A 24886-nucleotide genomic window follows, 5' to 3' on the forward strand; every position below is an offset into this window, starting at 1 on the left:
ACAGTATTGTAGCAGTAGAATTAGCATTGTTTGTTCCTTTTTGGAGAAAAAAATCATTAATATTAAAAAATGAAAATTCTGGAAACTTAATGTTGTGGAATGACAGTTTTAATTTGATTTTTAAAATCCTATTTGCTGATCCCCTCAGCTATAAAAGTTTAACCATTATGTCACTGTAATTACACTGGCTTGTTTATCTCTTCTTCCATGACTATATCTAGGTTGGTGTAACAAGCTGAGGGCTGGCATTAGACTCCGAGTCAGGAGACCTCAGGGATCTTGCTAAATCTTCTACTAAATTGAATCTAATAGTATAATTTAAATCTCTTCTAGTTTTACTCTCTGCTTTTGATTCCTTATTGAGCAATGAGCAACTTGGTACATGCTTAAGGACCACTATGCTAGGCGCTATGAAAGGCAGGAAATCACTCTGAATGGATGTATATTTTCCTCCTGGCAGTGTTCAAACTTTAGCATGAATGGTAGACATCAATGTACTATAATTAACATAGAGCAAAATGTAGTCAGTTCTGGCAGTGCAAAGCTAATATGAGGGTGTTTAAAATTTTATCACTGGCCTGCTATAGACTAAGAACCTTTCAGTGGGAGAGAAATTTGCTATGTAGAAGCTTCCCAGTGATTCTTGTGTTTTTTAAAAGTGAACAACCACAGCCTCAGGTTGAGAGAGTAAGACGAGTGATGGGAGGAACATACCACATAGATGTCACGATGCTTTTGTCTTGGTCCTATCTTTGCTACTTTATACTTGCATGAGCTTGAATTTATTATACAGTCTCTTTAAATTTTGTATTAACTATCTCTAAACTTTGAGGAAAAGTTATTGTGACTCTTTACCACTGTTTTGTGGATTAGATAAACTCACACACAAAAGTCCCTAAATGAAAGTTCTGATACAAAGCATGATATATCAACAAACTGTAGTTTTCATTATAGATATTGTTGCTATTGTTATTATCATCATCATCCTCTTTATCACCATCATCTTTCCAAGTGAAGAGCAGCATGAATTAAGGCAGGGAGGAGAGAGTGGATGTTTTTTCTAGTTTAAAGATAAAGGGGAGCATTTCTCTCTCATGGCAGAAACAAATCACGAATAATGAATTGAAATTTTAAAGCCTCAATATTTATATCCTTCAAAAGCCCTCTTTGATTAACCTTCTCCCACAGAGATCTTTTCCTCGGTGTACTTTTCTTGAATGTGTAGATATAGCCTGTCCTGAATAAATTCTATTTTTTTATTTTATCCTATAATTGCTTTAATTTAAAAGATACATATCATACCTCTGTTGAAAAGACAGTCCAGTCCTGGGTTTGCTGTTTTGTACCAAGCTGCAGGGGAACTTAGTACCTTATTTGAGTTGGACTGGGTTTAGTGCCAAGCACTGCCACTCATTCAGGAGCTACTAGACTTTTGGTCAGTGGCCTGAGGTTCCCTGTTTTAAAGTAGAATTGCTAAACTCAACATGTCTTTTAAAAAACGAACAGGATCATTCAGATATTTAATTTCATTTTTAAATTTTAAATAGAGGCCACTTTGGATAGTACTGTTGAGGAAATTGGAAGAGATAACAAGAAAAGCTGTTGATTGCCTTATTGGAGAGGGAAAATGCCCGTAATAAATACTTTGTGTGCTGGCATCTACATAGTGAGCCAAACAAGAACCCCACCAAGGCTCGAGATAGTACTAACTTGGCAAGGTGCGGCTAGCGTGTATAACTGCTGGTTCTTCCCATGCTTTTCCTTGGTAATAAAGTACTTGTGCACTAGGAGTGGAGGAAGGAGGAGAGGAACAGTTGCTACAGACCCAGTAGCTCCTTAACCGACATAGTTGAAAAAAGGGATTAAGGAGATATATTTTCTGGTCTCAAGCACTCACTTGGGAAGGTATTCCGGGAACCCTCCTGAGTACAAGGCAAGATTGTGCCTCCCCTGATATTATTATATGTAAACCAATTCTGCTACAGTTTTGTTTTGTGAATTTTGGCAAATCATGTTCATTTCTGTCTTAGTTCACTGATGGTGCTATAACAAAAGTATGGTAAACTAGGTGGCTTATACATAACAAACATTTAGTTCCCATAGTTCTGGAGGACTGGAAGTCAACGACGAAGGCACCAGAAGATCCAATGTCCAGCAAAAGCCTGTCCCGCCTGAAGGTGGCACCTTTTGTGTGTTCTTACATATTGGAAGGAATAAAGAGGTTCTTCTTGCCTCTGTTATAAGGTACTTAATGGCAAAGCCTGTGTGATTTAATCACTCTCAAAGACCTCTCTTTTTAACAACATCATCAGGGGGTGAGGTTTCAGCATAGATGATGAAGGGGCATACAAATATCCAGTCCATAAGAACTCCACCGACCATTGTATTTTAAGTAAAAGACCAATGACTTGAGACCTGGTAGCATGTTCGAGTACTTACTCTGATAGGCACTGTGTTAATGTTTTGTTATAAACACTCATTTTGGTCCTTATCACACTAACCTTATAAAATGAGGATTATTAATCTCATCACACACACTAGACAAGAAGGATTAAATCAGGCAAAGAAATTTGCTCTGGCTGATATTTTAATTTTGCTCATAGACAGCAAGAAGAGTTCAGGAAGGAATTCACAATTATGGGAGAATATTCAAAGGTCCTGCTTTGGAATATTAACTCAGAGGAAAAATGAGCAGGCTGAAACAGAGAATGGAGAAGGTCTTTACCTCAAAGTAGAACTCTAAGGATTCTACCTACCCATCATGATGTATCCTACTTGGATTTTAATCTCCATCTGGTAGTTTCCCGTATGGTAAAATAATGTTTTTTCCTAATCATTTTTCCCCTATTCTTTAACATACCTCTATTGCCATCCTATATGGTTAGCTTAACCTTTCCAGTATTTGCTCTTTCAACTTATAAAATGTTGAAAAATACCAGGCAATCTTGCTCTTTTTTCATCATAGTGTGAAATTTTTTATTCTTAGTTTGCTCCCTATTTATGGTGCTTGGGGTGATGTCAAACCTAGACTTCTACTAAGAGAAGTGCCCACTTATGATCACCACATGTGCTTCTGATGGTTGAGCTGGCTGAATGATTACCATGGCATGGAGAAGTTATGTGTAGCTAGTTTTAATTTTTGTATTTATTTTTCAGAGAAAATTGAGACATATTTGGCTGTAGGACCAATATGGAAGGTGTAAACTTGTAACTTGGTGCTATTAACCATGGAGACAGGTCCTCCTCCACTCCACCCAAATATCTACTTCTCATTTTTTGGAAATCTTGATGTAGTAGACAGGATGGGTGTATTTGAGATAATTAGGCTGTTACTGCACATGGAAATATATTCATGATTTAGGAAATGAGACAGTGAGTTCTGAGTGTTTTGTTCCTAAACTCTGGGCTGTTTTCCCATGGAGCATGTGTCACATCCTCTATCCCCGCCCTGGCAGCTGCAGGGAACGCAAGCCCTTACGGGGGTCTTGGAGAATGAATAGCTGCACTGCACAATCTCTCATCATCAACTCAAGCAAAAACTGAGCAAGATATTCTGACTTACAGACTTCCTCTATGTCTTTCCTTCCTCAAAGCCAGGGCAGCATTTTTGTCACATCTGAATAATATTTCTTCAGCAGTTTACACATTGTGGATGTTAAATGTTGCCAATGTTTGCTTAGTAGTTAAACTGGCAAACAAACGTGTTTGCATCATCTAATTGTATCTGGGCATCTAGATGCCCAAGGTATGTGCAGAGTGAGATAGCAAATGAGCTAAATAGCTTTCAGCTTCAGATTTTATTCCATATCAAACAGCTTGCTCTTTGGTGCAACAAATACATAAATAAAATAGTTAAGAGAACTTCCCAAGAAGATGAAGTCATGCGGATAAAGCAAAGGACAGGTAGGCAGTATAGATTTCTTAAAGGGGTTTTTGAAGGATTCAAGCTGGAATAGTGGAAATGCAGAACTAGTGACCATCTTGTCAGCCAGTTCTACCGCAAATTCAGGTGGCAGAATTGAGCATTATGGGCTTTAATATGTGAAACTGTCTCAAGTTGATTTAAATAGAAATGAAAAATTTGTTTTAAGGGTGGAGGAATGTTCTTTGTCAATCTAGGGGTATTATATCCAAGCTTCTGGCAGGTCCTACAACCTGGGTTCGCAAAACTCTGCAGATGCTTTTGTCATCTCGTCTTTGTACAATTGTTGCACTTTCCTCTCACTGTTTGTCTCACACTATAAACTGGCTTCCTCTGCATCTGTTTTTTGGGCTCAGTTCCTGAGCTCACCTTTTCCAAGCAAATGGAGCATAGTGAATCTCAACTACTCCTGCATCACCAAATATTTCCCTGTTCTTAGATGAAATACTCAGTTGGGGGTAACTCAAATTATGTGTTCAATCTTGTTCCAATAACACTTTTAAAATATAATCGTCAAGTAGTCGTGCTCATGGCACTGCCCTTGAAATGGATCTTTGGAATCTGCTTGGTTATCATTTTTGAGGAGAGGGCAAGTTCTACGATCAGAGCCCCTGTGTGGGTCACCTTTATCTTCACCATATTTAACATAGTCCCGTGACTTTAGGGATGCCAGTGTTTGTTAAGTAAAAATGCACAGTGCCTGAGTGAAGACAAGTTCCATATATGGAACCTTTTATTCTCTTCCCACTTTCTTCAGCTGGGTCTCTCCTTTCAGCATCTCTTTATTATAATGATCATTTATCATGGCTGTGAGCTTGCAAATTGTCACTAATCCTCCTAAGGAGAGAGGTGCAAAACACCCCTGAAATGAATTTTAATTCAACTTTCATTTTTCTCACATCAGATAAAAACACTTGGGTATATGAGAAAGAGGGTTAACAAAGACAGAGAGGTCATGGGATGTAACCTTGATAGAAAGTTGCAAATTCATTTATTTATTTTGAAGTATCTTCTTCCCGTAGATCAATTTAACTTTCAAAAATTTAGATAATAAGGGGAACTAGTTTTCCTGAAACTAGCAGCAAAAAGTGCTTTCATTCTTGAAATTTTCTTTGTTTTTATTGTAGAAATTTAGTATTCCGTTTTAAAAATTACTTGAATGTATGTAAATGAATAACAAAGAGATGTCACGGATTAGTACAATCAGGTTCAAATCCAGGCTCTGTTGCTTTTGTATAATATTTCATGGTTGTATGTAACCTTATGCCAAGTTTTTCTTTTTTCTTTTTTCTTTTTTTTTTTTTTTTTTTTTTGGTACCAGGAATTGAACTCATGACCTCGCTCGCGCTTACCAGGCAGGCGCTGTGCCGCTGAGCTAAATCCCCAGCCCCTGTGCCAAGTTTATTCTGTTTCTCCTCTGTGACACTGGGATGAGAGTATCCAAATACCCCAGCTATTTTGTTGCTTAAAGAGAACAGCAAATAGGAAGTCCATAGTGCGGCTCAGCAATTGTAACAGTTTCATTCATATAAATAAAAGGTTTCAGGTACATGGTATAAATTAATAATAATTTGGGAGAAAACTCATGCCCAATCATACAACACGAATGTGCGCTTTGAGTTGAGTGGATTTTCCTAAGTCAGGACGATGTAACTCATCTGCAGCTCCTTCAGGGAGGTTTAGAGAAAACATGTTGCTCTATTTGTTCACCCCTCCGTAAATTCTGAGTCGTTGTTTCTGCTCTGTGTCATCCATGGTCCTGCCAAATCAATCTGTTGCTTTTTAAAGTCCTGCTGTTTCCATAAAGGCTTATGAAGTTGTGTTTGAATCACCATAGAGAATTGCTTGTTATCCTGTTGGTGGATGTGGGAAGGTATTTGATAGAATCTCGCTGACATTTGATTCTGGTGTATGCCCCTCTTTGTTTGTGCTTCCATTTGTCCTTTGTGTCTTTAGCCGTTGTTCCCAACAATCCTGACTACTTGGGGTGTCTAGCAACCTCCTTTGAGGACCAATATTCATTTATCAAGAGGGGCTTTCTTTCCCGTCTCTGGGATTTAAAGAGTGTATATCTTTTGAAAGGAGGGTTTTGATGACTTCTTTGAGCCTTTATTCTTTCTCTCTTCTGTAAGAGTGGCCCTCCATTTTTATAATCAAAGGCAATGAACAAGCCGGATTCGCTTTTCAACCAGTGGTACCAGAATACAAACAGTTCAGAGCATGAGGGACGTTGGTAATTGCTTGGGGAAGGAACATTCCCCTCTCAAAAATCAGAAACTACCTATATATTTCACACAGTTCATCACAGCTGTCTCCCACGGAGGCTTTTATCCACATGTATGGAGGAGTTTACACTGTTGTAACGTTCGGCACTATATTACACAACAGAGGGAAGTACGCAAATGTGAGAGACTCATTTCCTTGAACCTCTGAATGATTACAGCATTATGTTTCTGGTGAATGGCAGTGCTAACGGCTGCAAAAGTATAATGCTATACCTTGAGGGGTCATTAGGAAATGCAAGGATGCAAGTACATAATTTTGAGATTGATGTTATTGAGTTATTTTTAAATATGCACCAAATTTCCTATTGGGCTGTGCACTTTCTAATATTATCTTTCATATCACCTATTGATTTGCAGCTAAGTCCCAATAGGAAGCATGGGCTATAAGGAGTTCTTTTAATATAGTACAGGCTTGTATAGATGAACTCTTACACTGTTACCCAAATTCTTTCTCCTCATTTCTTGATAACTATTGTTTTCAGCATGAATGAATATAAATTTCTTTTGCTATATTTGTATTCTTTCACATCTTGAAATGTGAACTGTCAACACTTTTTGTTATTTAGTAAATCAGTTATCTTCCTTCTTGTGAGTACAAAATAAGTAGAGATATAAAAGCAGAAAAATGAGATATAAAAGCAAACATATAATTTGCTATCATCATTTCTGTTCCTATATACGCACACAAACCTCAATGCAAGAAAATAATTGGAAAAATAATAATTAGTAGGAGCACTGAGGCAAAAACTAAATGAACATTATAAAGAAAGGTCAAATATCAAACTTCTGTCACAAAAGCAGCTAAATACAACTATATTTTCTCGAGATGCACAGCTTTGGCTTGTAACTAAAGAAAAAGTATCAGTTTCATATCAGTAGCCTACTTAATACAGCCACTTTCCTCTAGTTATATTATTGTTCTATTCATGGCCCCATACTTGTTCACCGTGACTATCTTGTTTATGCTAGTTAAATTTTGTGCCAAAGTTCTGTTAAGAAAGCCCTCAGCTTCTGTATGACCCTTAGTGAGGGATGCTTAATTTGAAGCAAATATTTGACCACAGTTCTAAAGTTTATGCTTTTGGTTCTCCCTATCTACATGTAGCAAGTATTGGCATACTGCGACTTCAAATCCAATGTGTTTGTTGTTTTTATAAATAAAGTTTTTTGAAAAATGGACATGTTTATTTATTACCTATGGCTGCTTTTGTGCTGCAATGGCAGTATTGAGTAGCTATATTGTACTAGAAAGATATACTGTCTGAATACAGGAAAGTTTTGTAGATTTTTTGCATATAGTATCTGTGAGGCTTCAGCATATATCCTCAAAAACAAAATGATGTCCAAAATGTAGGATGCTGATTCTGACTTCACAGCACATCAGTGTAGTGCTCCTACCTTTGAGTACTCATTTTAAAATTTCTAATATTTGTGTTTTCTTTTCTAGTTAATTAGAAAACCTTTCTGTATGTAAATTTGCTTATTGAATAGATCAAGTATGAATGTTGCTACTAACATTGATGAGGCAACTTCCCTGGATTGGTAAAACGAGATTCTTGGACAGTCACAAATCCAATGACTAAAACACCAAGAGAAAGTATTCTAAGATGCCCATTGCTCTGTATTATGGGTCTTGGAGTCAGCTATCAATCCCAATTTTGGCAAGAACAGTTTTTAAGTGCATGGAATCGGTAATTCTCTTTAAAGATAGCTAAGGCTATCTATGTTGCAAGGGGGTGCATTAATGATAATTTAGGAGCCTGAGTCAAAGCTTGGAGCATTATCCATATTCAGGAAATGGGAGCTTGAATTGACAATGATTTTGACACTGAAGCTATGGCTAGAAACCTGTGGCCTATTGCACTACACTCATTCTGATTATCTGTGCTGCCTGCAGTCTCGTATATAGAGGGGCACACTCAGTGGGATGGGAAGAGGGTGTTCAATTCCTCCCTTCATTAAGTTTTGAGGCTGCAGGCTCGTAGGCTTGCTCTTCTGCTTCTTTGGGCTCTGCATGACGAAGAGGAGTGGGGAGGGACTGTCTTTCCAGTTACGGTAGCTTAGCCAGTGCCTAAGGTACGGCCATCTGTTCAGCTCCCAATCTCAGGAGGTGCATAGGAAAATGGGAGGGCAGCAGACGGGGCCTGTGTGTGGGGAAAGAGGAGCTGAGGAGGCAAAGGCTTCAGTAAACTTCCACATTTCATATTGAAATTTTCACAGGAGATGTAACCACACTGGCTTTCCTGAATGTTAAACAGTTTAGACTGGAGAGAGGAAAAAAAAAAAGACGTGAATTAGACTAACTGCCAATCTGATGAGGACTTTTTCCTTTTCATTACTATTCAAATAAGAATATACACAACCACACACGTCTGCACTATCATAGCAAATATCTAGACTTGTGGGGTGCATGTTATCCCTTGTGGCTCTGATTGATTAGGATAGTGAGCATGTAGGAATGTCCTTGCATTTAACTCCTCATAAAATCTGTAGACAGCAGATCCTGGCTTTGCTCTCACGATTTCCTGTACAAATGGCTCCAGGGACCCTAACAGATTCTAAAAGGCAGTCACATATGTATCTTGGAAGCTGGAGAACAAAACACAGTTGTGAATTTGCTTATCCTTTCTAGCTCTGGACATTAACCAGGGTTGGCTTGTTATCCCCAGACAGAGCAATGTAACAGCACAGGGAGACAGGAAGCACATTGCTTTTGACCTCTTATTTACCGGTATATTGAATTACTAGGCCACTATCTTCTACGTACGTTTGTAGATTTTTTAAACCAGATTTGCTTAGGTCTGCCCAGAGGTCACAGGGATATTCTGTCTCTAAATATATTGAAGTGTATCTGAGCTCAGATTTGTTCTTGCATGTTTTTAAGAGACCTCTAAAATATTAGAAAGCCAGTTTTTTTTTTTTTATTATAGACATCAAACCTGTACTTGGGGATGGAAGGAGGTGAAGTGAAATTCCAAACACTTCTCTTGGTTTAGCTTCCTTTGCTTTTTTGTGTGTTCTGTATTACATTTTATTTGGTGCTTTAAAGATTTTTAAATAAAAATCTTGCATGGAGGAGTTCTAATGAACAAAGAAAGGAATCAGGAGATAGTTTTAGGTTGCCTTAGCATTTTTGCTTTTGAGTAACAGGCAAATTTTGCAGAGGAGTAAAGGATAAAGGAGTCATGCATTATCCATTTCCATCCTTTAAGAGAGACACAGGGAACCTGCAATATGTAAGAAACAAGTTGGCCATCTAATTAACATGTTATCAGAAGTAAGAAAGATTATTTTACAAGATCTTTCTCATATATATGCATATATATATATATATATGGGATATTTATATATAATGTTTATTGGATTTCTAAAATATATGGGACACCAGATCAAATTAAGAAACAAAAGTTGGATTCATGTGTACTGATCTCCCAGTCCCTTTTAGATAAACTTCCTCAAGTGTCCATTATAATTTTTAAATAGAGAAGAAAGGTCATCACACTGATCTGCATTCTGGAATTTCGTACCAGAGTCCCAGTACATGTGGGCCTTGGAAAATATTGTGCTGTCTTAGTACCACATTTCTCAATTTCTGTCACCAGTTTGTAAAATAAAAATATTTGGTCCCAATAAAACAATGCCTAGGTGTGATCAAAGACCAATGATGAGGTTGAGGCAAGTTATGAACAACTGCTTGTTGTATTGTTTGTAAAAGGCAGAAAGTGCTTGATCATTGGATGAACCTAAAACCCACCTATGCATCACTCTCAATCACATTTATGAACATATACAGATACATAAGTACATAGAAACACACACACACACACACACACACACACACACACACACACCTCTCAAATGGGCTGTCAGTGATTAACAAGTCAACCCCCTTAAGTAGTGGGATATTCTGAAAAGTTAATAGTGAAGAGTGTTACAGCTCATAGGATTAGTTAATTAGACAAAGGCTCGCAGGCAAGATCTCTGTAGTCTGTTCTGCTAAAGTGATGGAATCCACTTAGGCAACTGATGAAAAAAGCGATGTGAACACTGTTCAAGGGAGGAAATGTAGAATGTAACAGAATAAAGTCCCAGCGTAGCAGTAACGAGCTAGCAAAGGCATTGACGTCCAGTGATTGCCGTTTGTCAGTGGCGGAAAAGGTGGAGGCTTGGGGAAAAGATTGATAATTTTGGTTACCATCTTCCCTACTGCTTCAAGGCAATTTTAATTACTTTTTAGAAGCAGCTTCTAAACTTGCATTTCCCCACATGAATTGTTGACCTTAACTTTCAAGGACAGCTATGCTGAGAGTGCTTACCCATAGTAGGCTAGAAATGCATTTTCTTAAAAGAATGGATATTCAGGAATAGCAGAATTAATATTAAAATTCTATTACTATGTAATTATCTTAAAAGTAAAAAGATTATATTAATAAAAATATCAAAAGAAATATTTATTACCAAATGTTGTCTTTAGTATTTTCACTGGCTCTTTGTGATCCTTTCCAGTGATCTATGTTTTATACAAAATTCATAATTGTAAAAAATATTTTGGCTTACTGAGGGGTTCATACTAGTAAGGCAGACTGCCTATACACCCAAAGGCTGGTAAAATAATTGTAATAATATTTTAAAGCAGAGCTCATGTATATCCAGTTTAAAATTGTGAGTGACTTTCCATGATGGGCATTTATTTGTAAGGAAGAATTTGAGCCAACTTATGCTGTGCTGGACTTTTTAAATAAGCCTTTTACTTTGCTATAATTTGCAAAATCATGAGCAATCTGAAGAAGTAAAATGGAGAGATTTGTATACTCTATAATCAGTTTATGTTAAGAACAACATCTTGGAGCTGGGGATTTAGCTCAGCGGCACAGCGCCTGCCTGGCAAGCGCAAGGTCGAGAGTTCAATTCCCGGTATCGGAAAAAAAACAAAACAAAACAAAACAAAAAAAAAGAACAACATCTTGTGAACTGTAGTACCACTATCACAACCAGCACACTGATATGGCCAAGAGGTAACACAATTTCACCTCCGCAAGTTTCCCCACATTGCCAAATAGGAGCCAAACTGATTCCCCCACCTTTCATAACACTTCAAGATACCAATCTCTTCCCCATTTTTGATATTTCAGGAAGTTTATGTCAGTAGAATCATACCCTCAACAATATGCTGTCCACCTCCTGACCATTACTCAATATTGTGTTCCCCTTTAGTGCTGAGAAAGAATTCAAGCCTCAGGGGTCCCATAATTTGTTTACCTATTTATGTGTTGAAGAACGTATGGGTTGTGTCCAGTTTTGGGGGTATTATAAATATTTTCCTGTAAAAATTTCTGCGCAGATTTCCCTGTGAACATATGTATTCTTTTCTCTGAGATAAATACACAGAAGAGCAATTACTGGATTATACAGCAGTGAAATGTTGTTTTATTCTTTTTGTTTGTTTATTTATTGTAAAAAAAATGCTTAACTGTTTTCCAGAGTGGCTGTACCATTTTACATTTGGGGCAGCACTGTGTGAGTAATGTGTTTTTCCACATGCTTCCTAGCACATAGTGCTGTCACTTTTTAAATTTTTTTGCCACATGATAAGACTGCAATAATATCTCACTGTTATATATTTTTATTTTAGTTTATTAGTACATGAGCATACTACAATGTTTATATTCCTTGCGGAAAGTTGGTACATGTACATAACACATCTCAATTTCCTGTTTTTTATCCCTTATACTTTTCCTCCCCCCCATTTATCTCTTAATACTCTTTCATTTGAGAATGATGTATTAAATGGGAGAAAACTGAAAGCTGTCCTAAAACCAGGAACAGGATAAAGAAATCCTCTGTTTCTACGCTTGTTCAACAGATTAGTCAAAACATTACCAACAGCAATTAGACAAGAAAAAGAAATACAAGAGATATGTAAGGAACAAGTCAAATTATCATTATTTGCAGATGACACTATCCTTTTTACATAGAAGATCCCCCCAAAATCCACCAATAGACTCTTAGAATTAATAACCAAACTCAGTAACGTAACAAGATACAAAATCAATACACAGAAATCAGTAGTATTCCTATGCAATAATAATGAACCCACTGAGAAAGGTATTAGGTAAAAAATACCATTCACAATAGACCAAGAAAAATGAAATACTTAGGAATTAACCTACCTAAGGAAATAAAAGACCTCTACAATGAAAATTATAGTACTCTGAAAGAAGAAATTGATGAGGACATCAGAAAATGGAGATACCCCTGTTCCTGGAGAGGCAGAACCAATATAATGAAAATGACCATACTTCCAAAACTGATGTACAGATTTAAAGCACTGTCAATCAAAATTTCAACAACATTCTTCACAGAAGTTGTGGAAACTTTCCTAAAATTTGTGTGGAACTACAAGAGACCTAGAATAGCAAAAATAATCCTAGGTAAAAAGAGCAAAGTGTGAGGCATCTTAATCTCAACTTCAGGTTATATTACACCACTACAGTGATAAAAACCGCACAGTAATGGCCCAAAAGGGACATATGGGAATTGTCATTTTTGCATTTCTCTCCATGGTTAATGAGGAATGGATTTTTATCTGCTTATTTGTATTTGTGTGTCCCACAAATTAATGTTAAGTGTTACTTCATATTTTTGCATGTATTTGTATTTGTGTGTCCCACAAATTAATGTTAAATGTTACTTCATATTTTTGCTAATATTCAGTTTGGATTTTTGTATTCTTATTTTTTAACATTTGAGTTTTGAAAGAGATTTGTATATTCTTGCTTTTTTTCTACATCAAATATGTAGTTTGCATATAGGCTTTCTCAGATTTTATCTTAGCTTTTCATACGATAACCAGGGTCTACTGTAGAGCTAGATTTTTAAATTAGAGGAAGTTTAATGTATTAAAACTTCCTTCTATGTTTTAGCACCTGGTGTCAATCTAGAGATTTTTGTCTTTCTTTCCTAAAAGATGTTATATTTTTTCCTAAAGCTCTTCTAAAACTTTTATGATTTATTTCTGTCAGTGACCCATTTTCAGTTGTAATTTACTGAATTCAAAGTCTTGTGGCTTATGGATAGCCTGTTTCTTACCATTTGTAGGAAATGCTATCCTCACTGAGTGACTGATGCACCTTTCTAAAGGCTTAATTGAGTGTATTTGTGTGGATCTCTTTATGAGATCTCTATTCGATTGCACTAGTTTGTGTGGCTCAACCTCTGTGAATACGTCACGTATTGATTATTATGGTTCTGTAACTTCAAAGTTGGATAGAGTGATTTATTCCACTTTCTTCTAGAATTTTGGTTTTAGCTATTCTAGTTCCTCTGCTTTAGAATAATCTTGTCTAGAATTTTTTTAAAAAAAATTTTGCTGGAATACAATAGGAATTTCATTCAATCTATATATCAGTTGAAGGAGGGTTGATATCTTTATGATATTTACTATTGCTTATAGCAATATCCCATTCTGTTTCTCATAATGGTAATTTGTGTCTTGTATTCTTCCTTTTTCAGCCTTGCTAGAGGTCTGTCACTTTTATTAATATTTTCAAGGAAACAATTGTGCTTCTTTGCTTTTCTCTATTGTTTCTCTGTTTTCAATTTTATTGATTTTTTTTAGTTATTGTCATTATTGCATTTCCTTTTTATTTTGGGTACATCTTTTTCTTGCTATGTTTTTCGTAATCCTTGAAATGGAAATTTAGATTATTCATATGCGATTTCTCCTGTTTTCCAGTAAATGCTCTTAATTCTGTGAGCTTCCTTCTTGTCATTCTTTTAACTGTGTCCCACAAATTTTGATGTGTTGTATTTTCATTTCATTCATTTCAATATGTATATTAGTTTGCTTTGACACTGTTTCTTTGACCTATGCATTATTTAGAGAGACGTTTGGTTTTCAGGTGTTTACAGATTTTTATATATTTTTTATTGATTCTGCTTTAATTCCTTCATTATCAGAGAATATAAATTTTACTATCTCAATACCATTTGAATTTTTAGGTTTGTTTTATGCTCCAACTTTATATATATGCCATAGTCACTTTAGAAGGATATACCACCTGCTTTTGTGGGGAGAGGGTCTATAAATGCTGATTAACCCCAACTGGTTGATGGTGTTGATGAGTTCTTCTGTCATTGCTGACTTTTCTATCCAGATGAAACTTTCAACTATTATTGGGAAGTTTTTCTTCTTCTGCTTTATTTCAATAGTATTTTGCTTTCACATATTTTGCTGTTTTGCAAGTCTCTCTTCTAAAAACATGTACATACTTAGAATCCCCATGACTTTTGAGAAAAAATGTATATATAGCTCTGGTGATTTGTCTTTTCCTGTGAAGTCTGCTTTATCTCATATTAATATCATTGCTTCTATTTTCTTTTTTTTTTTTTTTTACTTTTACTTTCAATATGCCTAGATAGTTATATTTAAAGGGAACTAGTTGTTGAAAATATAGAGTTCGAGTTTTTCTAAGTTACTGTGTTGATCTCTGTCCTCCTGTGATTTCTTTTCTGAGACTATTTACATTTAGTATAATTATTAATATCTTAGGTCTTAAGTTCGGTCTCTTATTTATTTATTTTTTTGTTCTATGTATGTTCTCTTATGTTTTTCACCTTAGTTTTATTTTTCCTCTTTTCTTGTGGATAATTTACACCTTTAGAATTCCATCTTATCTACAGGGATTATGAGTGCAATTCTTTATACTGCTTTTATATTTATTGTATTAAACATATATATCACAGTCTACTATATCCATCATTATATCAACTAGAGTGAAGTGTGGAAATCTTAGCTTTATTTAAATACCCTCCCCTATTTATAATTCCTTAAGTACGTCCTCTACATATGAGAATCACATCAGGGAGTGTCACAGTTTTATACTTTTTATCAATTATAAAAATAACTCTGAAAATTCAACAGGAAAAATGTCCATTGCATATGACCATATATTTATCATGTTATTCTTTCTTTCCTGGTATTTCAAGGTTCTTCCTTCTAGTGTTCCTGTTGTCTAGAGAACTGTGTAGGTGTCTCTTCTAAAATAGCTTTCCTGATAACAACTTTTCATAATTTTCCTTCACTGTAGAATCTCTTGATTTCTCTTTCATGGGATATAAAATTATGGTTTGAAGGTTCTTCTTTCTTAGCTCCTGAAAAATGTTCCTACATTTTTGGTTTTTTTTTTTTTCTGTCTCCCATGGTTTCTGATGAGAAACAAACTTTCTTTCAAATGACTTTCTACAAAGATAATTTTTACTCCTTAGAAGATTTTTTCTTTGCTTTTAGTTTGTAAAGTTTGATTATGATTTGCTTTGATAGATACTGTGTTTGTCCAGTTTGGGATTCATCCAGCTTTCTTAGTGTGTACTTCTGTGTCTGTTGCAAATTTAGGATCTTTTTAGATGCTTTCTAAGCACTTTTGCATTTTCCTTCTTTGTCCTGGGACACAAATGATATGAGTATTGAGTACCTTGTTAGTATTTTACAGGTGTTCTATGTTCTGCTCTTTTCTTTTTCTATTTAACTTCCAGTATTTTAACTTCTATATTTTAATTAATTTCTACTGGGCAACTTTTAATTTTCTTCATTCTTTCCTTTGTCTGTGCCTGCATTTTACTGTTGAGCTCATTTATTAAGATTTTTAAATTTGCATTTCTAAAATGTCTGAGAAATTGTGTTCTCTGGACATTTCTATTTTTTTTATGATCCTTCCATTTTTATTTGTTTCAAGTGTGTTCTTAATTGCTTGTGGGACTAATTTCACAATGGCTGCTTTAAAATGTATGTCAGATGATTCTAACAGCTTTGCTGTGGAGATGTTGGCATCTGTTCACTGCCTTTTCACTCAGTTTAAGATCTTCGTGGGTTTTTTTGTACAAGAAGGGTTTTTTGATTGAAACATGAATATTGGTACAACTTCTATTGCAGAATGTTTCTTCTCATACTGCTCTGTTGAAAGGAGAGAGGATCCCCTTCTTACTATCAGGTTCTGCATCCAGCCTGTACCTACTTCTAAAGCTGTGAGCTCCTTTTTGGATTCTCAGTAGGTGACAAGGTTATGTGTATGTGTGCTCTGGCTCCCACTAGCCCTGCACTGGTAACTTCCTGGGTGGCAGGCAAAGAACTGCCTTGTTATTGCTCCCCACTGGCAACCCCTATGATCAGCAGGACAGGGAAGAGGGCTTCATTCCTGCTGGGAGATAGTGAAACACCTCACTCTTCATTAGATGTTCTTCCACACCACTCCTTGGAGAAGGGAAGGGCTCCTTGTTAGTGACTTGAGGCTGGAGAAGACGAGATTCCTTATGAAGAGGGGAGATTTATTATTCCTGGAAGGAATGATAACCTTGCCTACCTGTTTAGTTCTAGCTGCAAATGTTCTGGCTGCCATTGAACTACCTTATTGGCATGGAAGTACTGTATAAACTTGCCCCTCCACTGCTTTTGCTGATGAAGATAGGGATAGGGCCATGCTGTTTGGCTGGGGTGGGGTACTTGCTATCTAAATGTTTCCTCCCTTACTATGGGATAGATTTTATGGGCCTCTGGCTAGAGGAGACTTACTTTTCTTGTCTGTGGCTTTTGATGTTCCAAGGTTGTCAGCTTCTTTAGTTCCAAGTCTGGCATATTTAAGATGAGGAGGCACTCTACAGAACTCACTACTATATTTCTCTTCAGTTGCTCAGGTCTCCTGTTCATCCACCTGTTCTTTTCATCTTTTATACTCTCTCTTTCCATATATATATATTATATATATATAATATATTTAAAGATAATACACAGATAATTTAGCTGTAGCACGAGAGAAGAATATTCTGCTTCCAGAAAGATGCAATAGATAGATTTTTTTTCTTATCCTTTTGGAAGCAGAAATTTCTAGACTGCCTGAGATTTTAAATGTAAATAAGGGTCTAGATTTTCATGCAAATTTTTCTCTTTGGTCATTTTTAATATTGGCAATTAATTTTTTAGTAACATGAAGGCTACATGTAAAAATGTCTGTTTGTTAATGTCTGGCTAGCTCCTTAAGAAATGAGGTTTCCCTGACTAAGGTTTGTCAATTTTAACCCAATTATATATAAATTTCCATCACTTATCCAGAGGTGACACCGCTGACATATTTAACTAACAAGAGCAGAGCCCAGAGAGAAGAATTTATCAAGGAAAAAAATCACTAGACAACTAAAGTAGATGTCAAAATATCCATGCACTAAAGTTCTTGTACTTTATTAATAGGTAATAAGCCTCTAGGCTCTTATTCTGTGCATGATTTAAAACTAAAACTCAGGTACATACACTCAGTCACACACACACACACACACACACACACACACACGCAGAAATTCTACCTATTTTTTCAATCACAATTCAAATTAGAGGAGATAAGATTTCAGGAGTCAGAAACACTGATAATATTAAAAAGTAAAAACTAGTGGCACAGCAAGATAGAGGCAAATCATAAAATAAACTTATAGCACCAGGCCCTATGAACATCTGTGTTCAAGACGAGGCTCTTCCTCCTCGGCTCAGAGTCTTGTATTCTTCTAGCAGGTGCTGAAGTTCTTGTTTTCTCAGCGTATGGTTTAAGGACTGAGATTTACAATTAGAAGTGCAAATTTGGAGGATTTGTATTTTGATTTTTCTGATCTGTCTTTCATAAGTCTGTAACTACCTAGTTAAGAAGAAGAAAAACTAAACAGAAGGAAAAATAATTGTTATTAAGCCTCAGAAATTTACTATAATATCTGTTTTAACTTTTATAAAAAATAAACCCAAAAGTACATACTATTATTTTCCATTTTCACTGTTTGAGATGCTGGGTTAGAAAGCCCAAGGGGCTTTCTCACAAGGGTGAGAGCTGGTCAGTGGCCATGGTAAGACTGACATTCCACCTAGACTTCAATGCTGTGAGCTCAAATAGTCTATGAAACAGATTCAAAAACACTGAATTCACATGTTAGAAATTAAGAATGAGGATTTTTGGTATCAAGAAATTGCAATAATATGAAGACAGTTGAATTGACCATGCAGCAGCAAAAGCTTCCATGCCAACAGTGTTTTGTCCTCTAAGCAAGACCTCCAAGACCTGGGGTCTTGACTGGTGACTCTGGAAGGTGTTTGTCACCATGCTGAGTCAGGTATGGTGGACTACACAAAAGTTTGTTTTTCTCTAAGTCACTATGGCAGCAGCACAGCCGAGCTTGGAGGTGTACTTCCTTTTCTATTGCCAATTATCAAATGAAATTTTCCACAATTACGGGCTAGGCAGTATTTGGTAAAGCTTATAAATATTTTAGGAGAGTCTCAGAGCTCCAGAAAGACCCCTTATTGTGGAAGGTGGGGGAGGAGACACTTGGCTTCTTGTTCCTGGGAGCCAGTGCTGCCCACATCCTATGTGCACATGGGCTAACACTTTGGAGTGCTTAGACATCCCGTGACAGGGTGGCCAAGAGCTAAGGAGCAGCAGAGGGTTTCAGAACTGCACACAGATCTGCTCCCCAAGAATTTCTCTACATACTGAGGGGCTAGTGAGCAACAGTAGCCTGGAGAAAATCATTACCCTGGCTCTGAGTTGTATTTTGCATTTTAATTAAAATTTGTATTTGTCCATTCTGTCCGGGCCCTGGCCCTGTGGTCTATGCTATTTTGCTGGCAAATGAAATCAATAAGAGCCTATCATTTGGAACTTGGAGGTGCCTAAGCGTTTTTGTCGTTATTTGCTAGGCAGAAGGCTGCTGTTTTCTGAGTGATGTTTGGCATACACTTCCAGGCCAAGGATGTCAAATGACAGGCTGTGGCGCTCTTTGGTTGCCAATTCATATGTTACAGCATTTTCTGCCCATCCACTTATTGTATTCAGGGCTCTTCCTCATTTTTCCTTTTCTGCACTGCGTGTCCTAGCAATGAAGGGGACTGTGTGGGCTTAGATTATGAGCAGGTTGTTGTGTCAGTCGGACCTTTTGTCAAGAAGGTCTCTTGTTGGTAGGTGACGAGCTAGAGGTGACTATGTTTGTGTCCAAACGCAGATTTGCAAAGGAGAGAAGAGTGACTGGGAGTTTATTGGAGGATCATCAAAGAAATAAGAGGAAGACTGCTTACATGTCAATATTGCCTTATATTATTATTTTCCAGGCACACTTACACAATCTCACATTAGTTAAATGATTTTGTACCATTGCAAAGCATCATTAGCAACGACCTGTGCCTCTGTATGTGCTACTATGCTTCTCTTTTCCTTCTTTCTTTTTAAAATTTCTTTCCTCTGCCTTTCTTCTGCTATTTCTTTTCTCTTAACCCCTTTTAGAGCAAAAAATAATAACAACAAAGAATGTAATTAAAGAAGGTTAAAATCATTTTGGCTTTGAACTGCTTCATAACAAGATCTTCCATTAGAGTGACAGAATTAGCCTACCATCTATAGATAATCAAAAGATGAGGGGTTTTGCTATTACTTTTCCCCCAAATCTATTAAATTAAACAGCAACAAAATTAATTTACTGTGTCGAGGTCTTCTATTTAGACTGATTGTTTAAATACACATTAAGCTTTTGCAAAAGACATTATGCAGGGCTAACCAAGCTCGCTTTCCCGTTCTTTCATCTGAGTGAGAGCGTGAGCCAGAATTGAAGGCAGCATTTCTTATAATCACAGTGTCGGTCTTTTCTTTGATGTTTTTTAGGTGGACAGAGTGACAAGTGCCAAAACTGAGGCCTGACTTTTCTCAAAGCAGCCGCGTTCTCCTCGATCTGAAATAATGGATGTAAAGGACCGGCGGCATCGCTCTTTGACCAGAGGACGATGTGGCAAAGAGTGTCGCTATACAAGCTCTTCCCTGGACAGTGAGGATTGCCGTGTGCCCACACAGAAGTCCTACAGTTCCAGTGAGACTCTGAAGGCCTATGACCACGACAGCAGAATACACTATGGAAACCGAGTCACTGAGCTCGTGCACCGTGAGTCAGACGAGTTTCCCAGACAAGGTGGGTACAGCTGCCCTACCGACTGGCTCGTGTCACTTTCCTGATGTGCCCTATTGCCTGTTGATGACGGAAGTTGATGGAAACTAGGGGTAGGGCAGCAATTGCCTAGTCAGGGTTTCATTTAGGAGAATAATTCTCTTTGCCATACCCAACTCCTACAGCCACTACAAGGTGCATATTTTATTCTGGAGATTCAATTCTTTGAAAATGTGGTGGTGTGTTTTGGAGACCTGTCAGGTGTATTTTAACAAGTGTCACATAGAGCAGGCCCAGGGCTCCAGAACAGGTATTCCTGAGATGATAGTGAACTTCCATCGGAGGAACATGAGATTATCTGCTGTTGGTAAACACTTCTCATGAAGAGCATTCACAAACCTCTAATTTTAAGCATTGGGATTGTCAGAGATGGTATGTATTGCTTAAAAGATACCTGATGTATATATTATGTTGTAGAGCAGAGTTGGCCATGCATATGTTACTATACAATTCCATTGGTACAGTTCTCTCTCCTACTTTCACCAAATCTGAATTTTATTATAATGTTATGATTTCTCTCGGGAGAAAGATGTTTTCCTCTCAGGCACTAACAATTGCTACTCTCCTCATGTCCAATATGCGTGAAGAACTCTGTTATTCAGAGTTTACTGTCAATTCCTCAGCACGTGGACTGAAGCAAAGCATGGCTGAGGGGCTGGGTGGTGAAGTTCAGTCACAAACTCTGTTCCTTGCCCTTTGAGCAACATACTTACCTTGCCCTGTGTGCAGTTTAAATGAATGGCTCAGCAAAAGTAGAAGTAAGTGCGCAGGCTGCAGTGAACACACTGGGCTGGGTCACTCTGTGGCATCAAGGGTCTAGGTCGTGCACTGCTGGGTTATTACACCATTTGTTTTATAACACTGCTTCTTTATTTCTTGTTCTATGTCCTTGGCAGCCAACACTTCAAGGAGTTTAATTTGTAATGAGAGAACTTAGCTTGAAATTCCATTCCTGACTTCTTAGCTTCTTAATTTCTGAAATTACCTTTTACTTCATAGAAAACCTATAAACACACACACACACCTACATGCATACACATATTATTAATTAGCATTATAATTACGATTTATAAACCTACAATTTGTAGGGTGTTCTAAAAACATATTCTCACATTCCCATTTTATCCTCATTTTTGCTTTTATAGTTAACAGAATTTTGAGCAAATCAACAGAGAAACAGTTAAAATTATGTTCTCTTTGCTGTTGTAGACCCTTGCAAGAAACAATTCTTATTTAATCTTTATTCTTATTTCCTGAGTTATTTTCATGAAAATGTAACACATACTGATCCTCCTCTAATAGAAAACAGGGGCAAGGGCTACTGGGAATATACCTTGTATCCACTGCTTTTAATCTGTGAGTGATTTCAGTATGTGATTTACTGCCTTACATTCTCAGCTGACCCCTTGTAGCAGGTAGTGAATAGTGGGGGAAAAACTCATGGCTTAATTAATAAAGAGAATGCTTAAATTTGTGATAAGAAGAGATTAGTTATTTCCAAGAGGAGCAGGAAGCTGAGTCTTTCATATTTTACTAGGGGATGCACGTCCAACATGGCTGAGCTTTTCACTTTCTGCTGCAGTTTTTGTGTCATTTGCAATGTTGCTGCATACATTTTTGTCTCTCGTGATTCCATCCTGAAATACACACTTTTCCTCCCAAGTCTCATTAAAGGCTCAGCCTTACTTCTGGATCATTGTGCACTGAGCTGTAGATTCTAGATTATTGTTGAACTGCGGGTTGGCCTGTCACCTTTTTCTATATTAATATTTACATAAAACTAAACGAAGTACTGGATGTTATTTTCAAATATACCTTTATTGTTCCTGTTTAATCTTGTTTCCCTCCATTGATAATAATGGAAGTTGCTTGGCCATATCAAACTCATAGCTTTGCAATTAACAATTCACACATGCCGCGTGTTGTTATTGAGCCCATATTTGTTTGTGTAATGTGTTTGCATGAATTAAAAACTGTGCAGTCCAAAAGTAGAAATGAAAAGGCATCAGAAAGTATTTGCATATGCAAGTGCAATTCCTTCTGAAGACATCTATGAATTTATGCATGAAAATGTAGTCAGAGTCTGAGTGGATCTACTTTGATAGGTTCTAAAATTGAACTCTGCAGGAAGTAAATAAGCACATATTTAAGAAGGGGAGGAACAGGAGATACAATCTGGCAAGCAGCACGTGCAACTTGAAACTGAGCCACTACAGAGAGGGTTAAAATAAATTTTACACAGAGTAATAACAATAATTTTTTAAATGTCATGCATTTCTCATTTTATTTTCTTATTCATGAAATCGAAGAGCAGGATCATCTTCGTATTATTAGCCTAGAGGGACATTAACAAGGATCATGGCAGGATCATCTCCTGCAGTAGTCTTATTTAAAACCCAAGACACTGATCAGAAAACAAACATGCTTCTCACATACAAGCAAGTTTGGCAAACACTTGCATGGCTCACTAGGTGCTCAGAATAGAAGAGAACTGCCAGCCAGTAAAATGATGTGGGGCTCGGAGTCAGACCCTGTGGGCTCCCCCACCTGGCCTGCAGAAGTATCAAAAGAAAGAAGCTGCCATCTCCCAGCAGGAGCAGTGGACCAGGTGTTCCCATGAGAAGGTTGCGGATGCTCCCGTCAACTTGTGCAGTTTGTTTGCTTTCAACACAGAATCCTCCTCTGCCTTTTGCTATGGTGACCTCCTCTCCTAAGTAGAGACTATGCAAATTACCTGCCCAGCCTCTATTATGCTAGGACCTCCTGGTGTGAAGGGAGAGAGTTGTTGACCTTAAGTCTGTGGCCACAGGAGTAATTAGTAATTAGTAAATGACTAATCCCGCACTGAAGAGCAGCCTCGTGGTCTGAAAGTTAATGGCAAAAGTGAACAGCAGCAGGCTGATACCAGATCAGACTAAGTCGCCTGTCCAGCTGGTTAAAAAAGACACCACTCTGAGTAATGGAGGTCAGCCACATCCCCAGGTAGGTGGCACAAGCTTGTTCTGCTGGACTCTGACGTTAGGGTGCAGAACAGTGTGATATGCAGTGCTCTCCTGCGGCTTAGGACCTGGAAATTAGCTATGAGTTTGTCTTTGGCATATTTCTGTAACTGTGACTCTGTTTTACATTCTGTGATTCCCCAGGGTGAGTACACAGCTGTTAGTTATATTAAGTAACAATAATAATGATAATAATAATAATAATAATAATAACAACCAGACAATACTAGCATTTACTGGGCACTTCTCAGATTTGTACACAGTTTTTGGTTATATTGAGTGACAACAATAATAATAAAAGAATGATAACATTCTAAATTATCTAAGACCAGAAGCAGAGGAAGAGGTGGGAACAGGTTTCAAATCAAAGGAAATACATGCAGCAGCTGTGTTTTATACCAACATGTTGATTACCCCCTAAACAAGTGTGTAAACAGCCCGAAAACAAATCACCAAACCTTTTGTGAAAGTCTGGAAGCAGTCTATCAAGTTCAGTGTTCAAGACTCACAAGGACCAACAGCTCCAAATCTTTCTTAATAGAATAGGTACTGTAGGCATTAACACTGATTGAACATATACTGTGTCCTCCTGCCGAACCTGCTGATTTATCTTCTTACTATCATCCATTTCCTCCATTCCACAGCCACCCCACCCTCCCTGGAATATTCCTTCCTGCAGCACCCATCCACCAACCACCGCAGTAGGAAAATCTCCTAGGGCAGGAATCTTTGTCTGGCTGTCAGCACTGATTTTCTCCCCTTCCTTGCAGTCACTACCTTGCACACAACCTCTCAACCTGGAACACTGACTAACCAAGTAGGGTGTTGTTATCTAAATGATATTGCTCAGGTAAGCAGAACTGGACTGGCTGAGGTTCATTGGGCCAGAGCGTTCAGCCAGCCTTCTTATTCCTCAAAAAGCCCTTCTTTCCAGTTAGTAGTTCAAGTCTCCTGGGAGGGGACTGAGATTGAATTTTTTCTCTGTACCTCAGGCTGTCTTTTTGGGTCAAGGTGGAAGAAAGAATTGAGGGGAAGATTGGATTTTTGAAAATACGCTTGTGTTAGTTCTCTCTATCAGCCCTAGCATGGGAATAAATTATATGACTCTTTCTTGTGCTTTTAAAAATATGTAAATAGACCACATATACACATCTTAGGCTAAGTTTGGTTTAGGGACTTCATAAACTAATTCTTGCTGCTTGGTCTTTTACAATATTTTTAGCAATAAATTTTATCTTGTGTAGTTTGGCACAGCACAAATGTAACCCATACTAAAGAGATGAAAACTCATAAGCCATTAGTTAGCTAGATAGAGTACTGTTTGTGTTGATTGTTGAAATACTTTGGAAATCTGTAAATATTTCTTTTCATGATGGTCTCAAAACAGTTAATGTTTTCACTAAACCCAAACAGCAGTTATAAAGGTTCTGTGCTGAAAATGACCACTTTAATTTACTTACAAAGGACAACTTCTAGGTTTTAGTGGAGTTGAAGAATTCCATTAATATTTGGGAGAATGAAATGTACTTTGAGAAAATTGCTTTCAATTTATTCTCTTGCCTCTTCATAAGACTTCTTTTCATAACTCAACTGAGAATAAAGCAGTGCCTCTTAGTCTTTGGTTGTCTTGCTCCTTTAAGAAAAAATCTTTTGAAAAGGAG

General features: G+C 37.2%; 1 protein-coding gene across 7 annotated transcripts in view; it reads left to right on the top strand.

The window, feature by feature from the left end:
• Nucleotides 1-24886, top strand: part of Tenm2 (teneurin transmembrane protein 2) — a 1190054-nt gene that overhangs the window by 266880 nt on the left and 898288 nt on the right. For all 7 annotated transcript variants that reach the window (XM_005376287.2, XM_005376288.2, XM_005376289.2 and 4 more), the window contains exon 3: nt 19890-20190. In XM_005376287.2, the coding sequence (XP_005376344.1) occupies nt 19965-20190 (226 nt within the window). In that variant the 5' untranslated portion in view covers nt 19890-19964. The remainder of the gene's footprint in view (nt 1-19889; nt 20191-24886) is intronic.

Source organism: Chinchilla lanigera, unplaced genomic scaffold, assembly GCF_000276665.1.
Source record: "Chinchilla lanigera isolate Chin_1 unplaced genomic scaffold, ChiLan1.0 scaffold00007, whole genome shotgun sequence".
NCBI classification, from domain to species: Eukaryota; Metazoa; Chordata; class Mammalia; order Rodentia; family Chinchillidae; genus Chinchilla; species Chinchilla lanigera.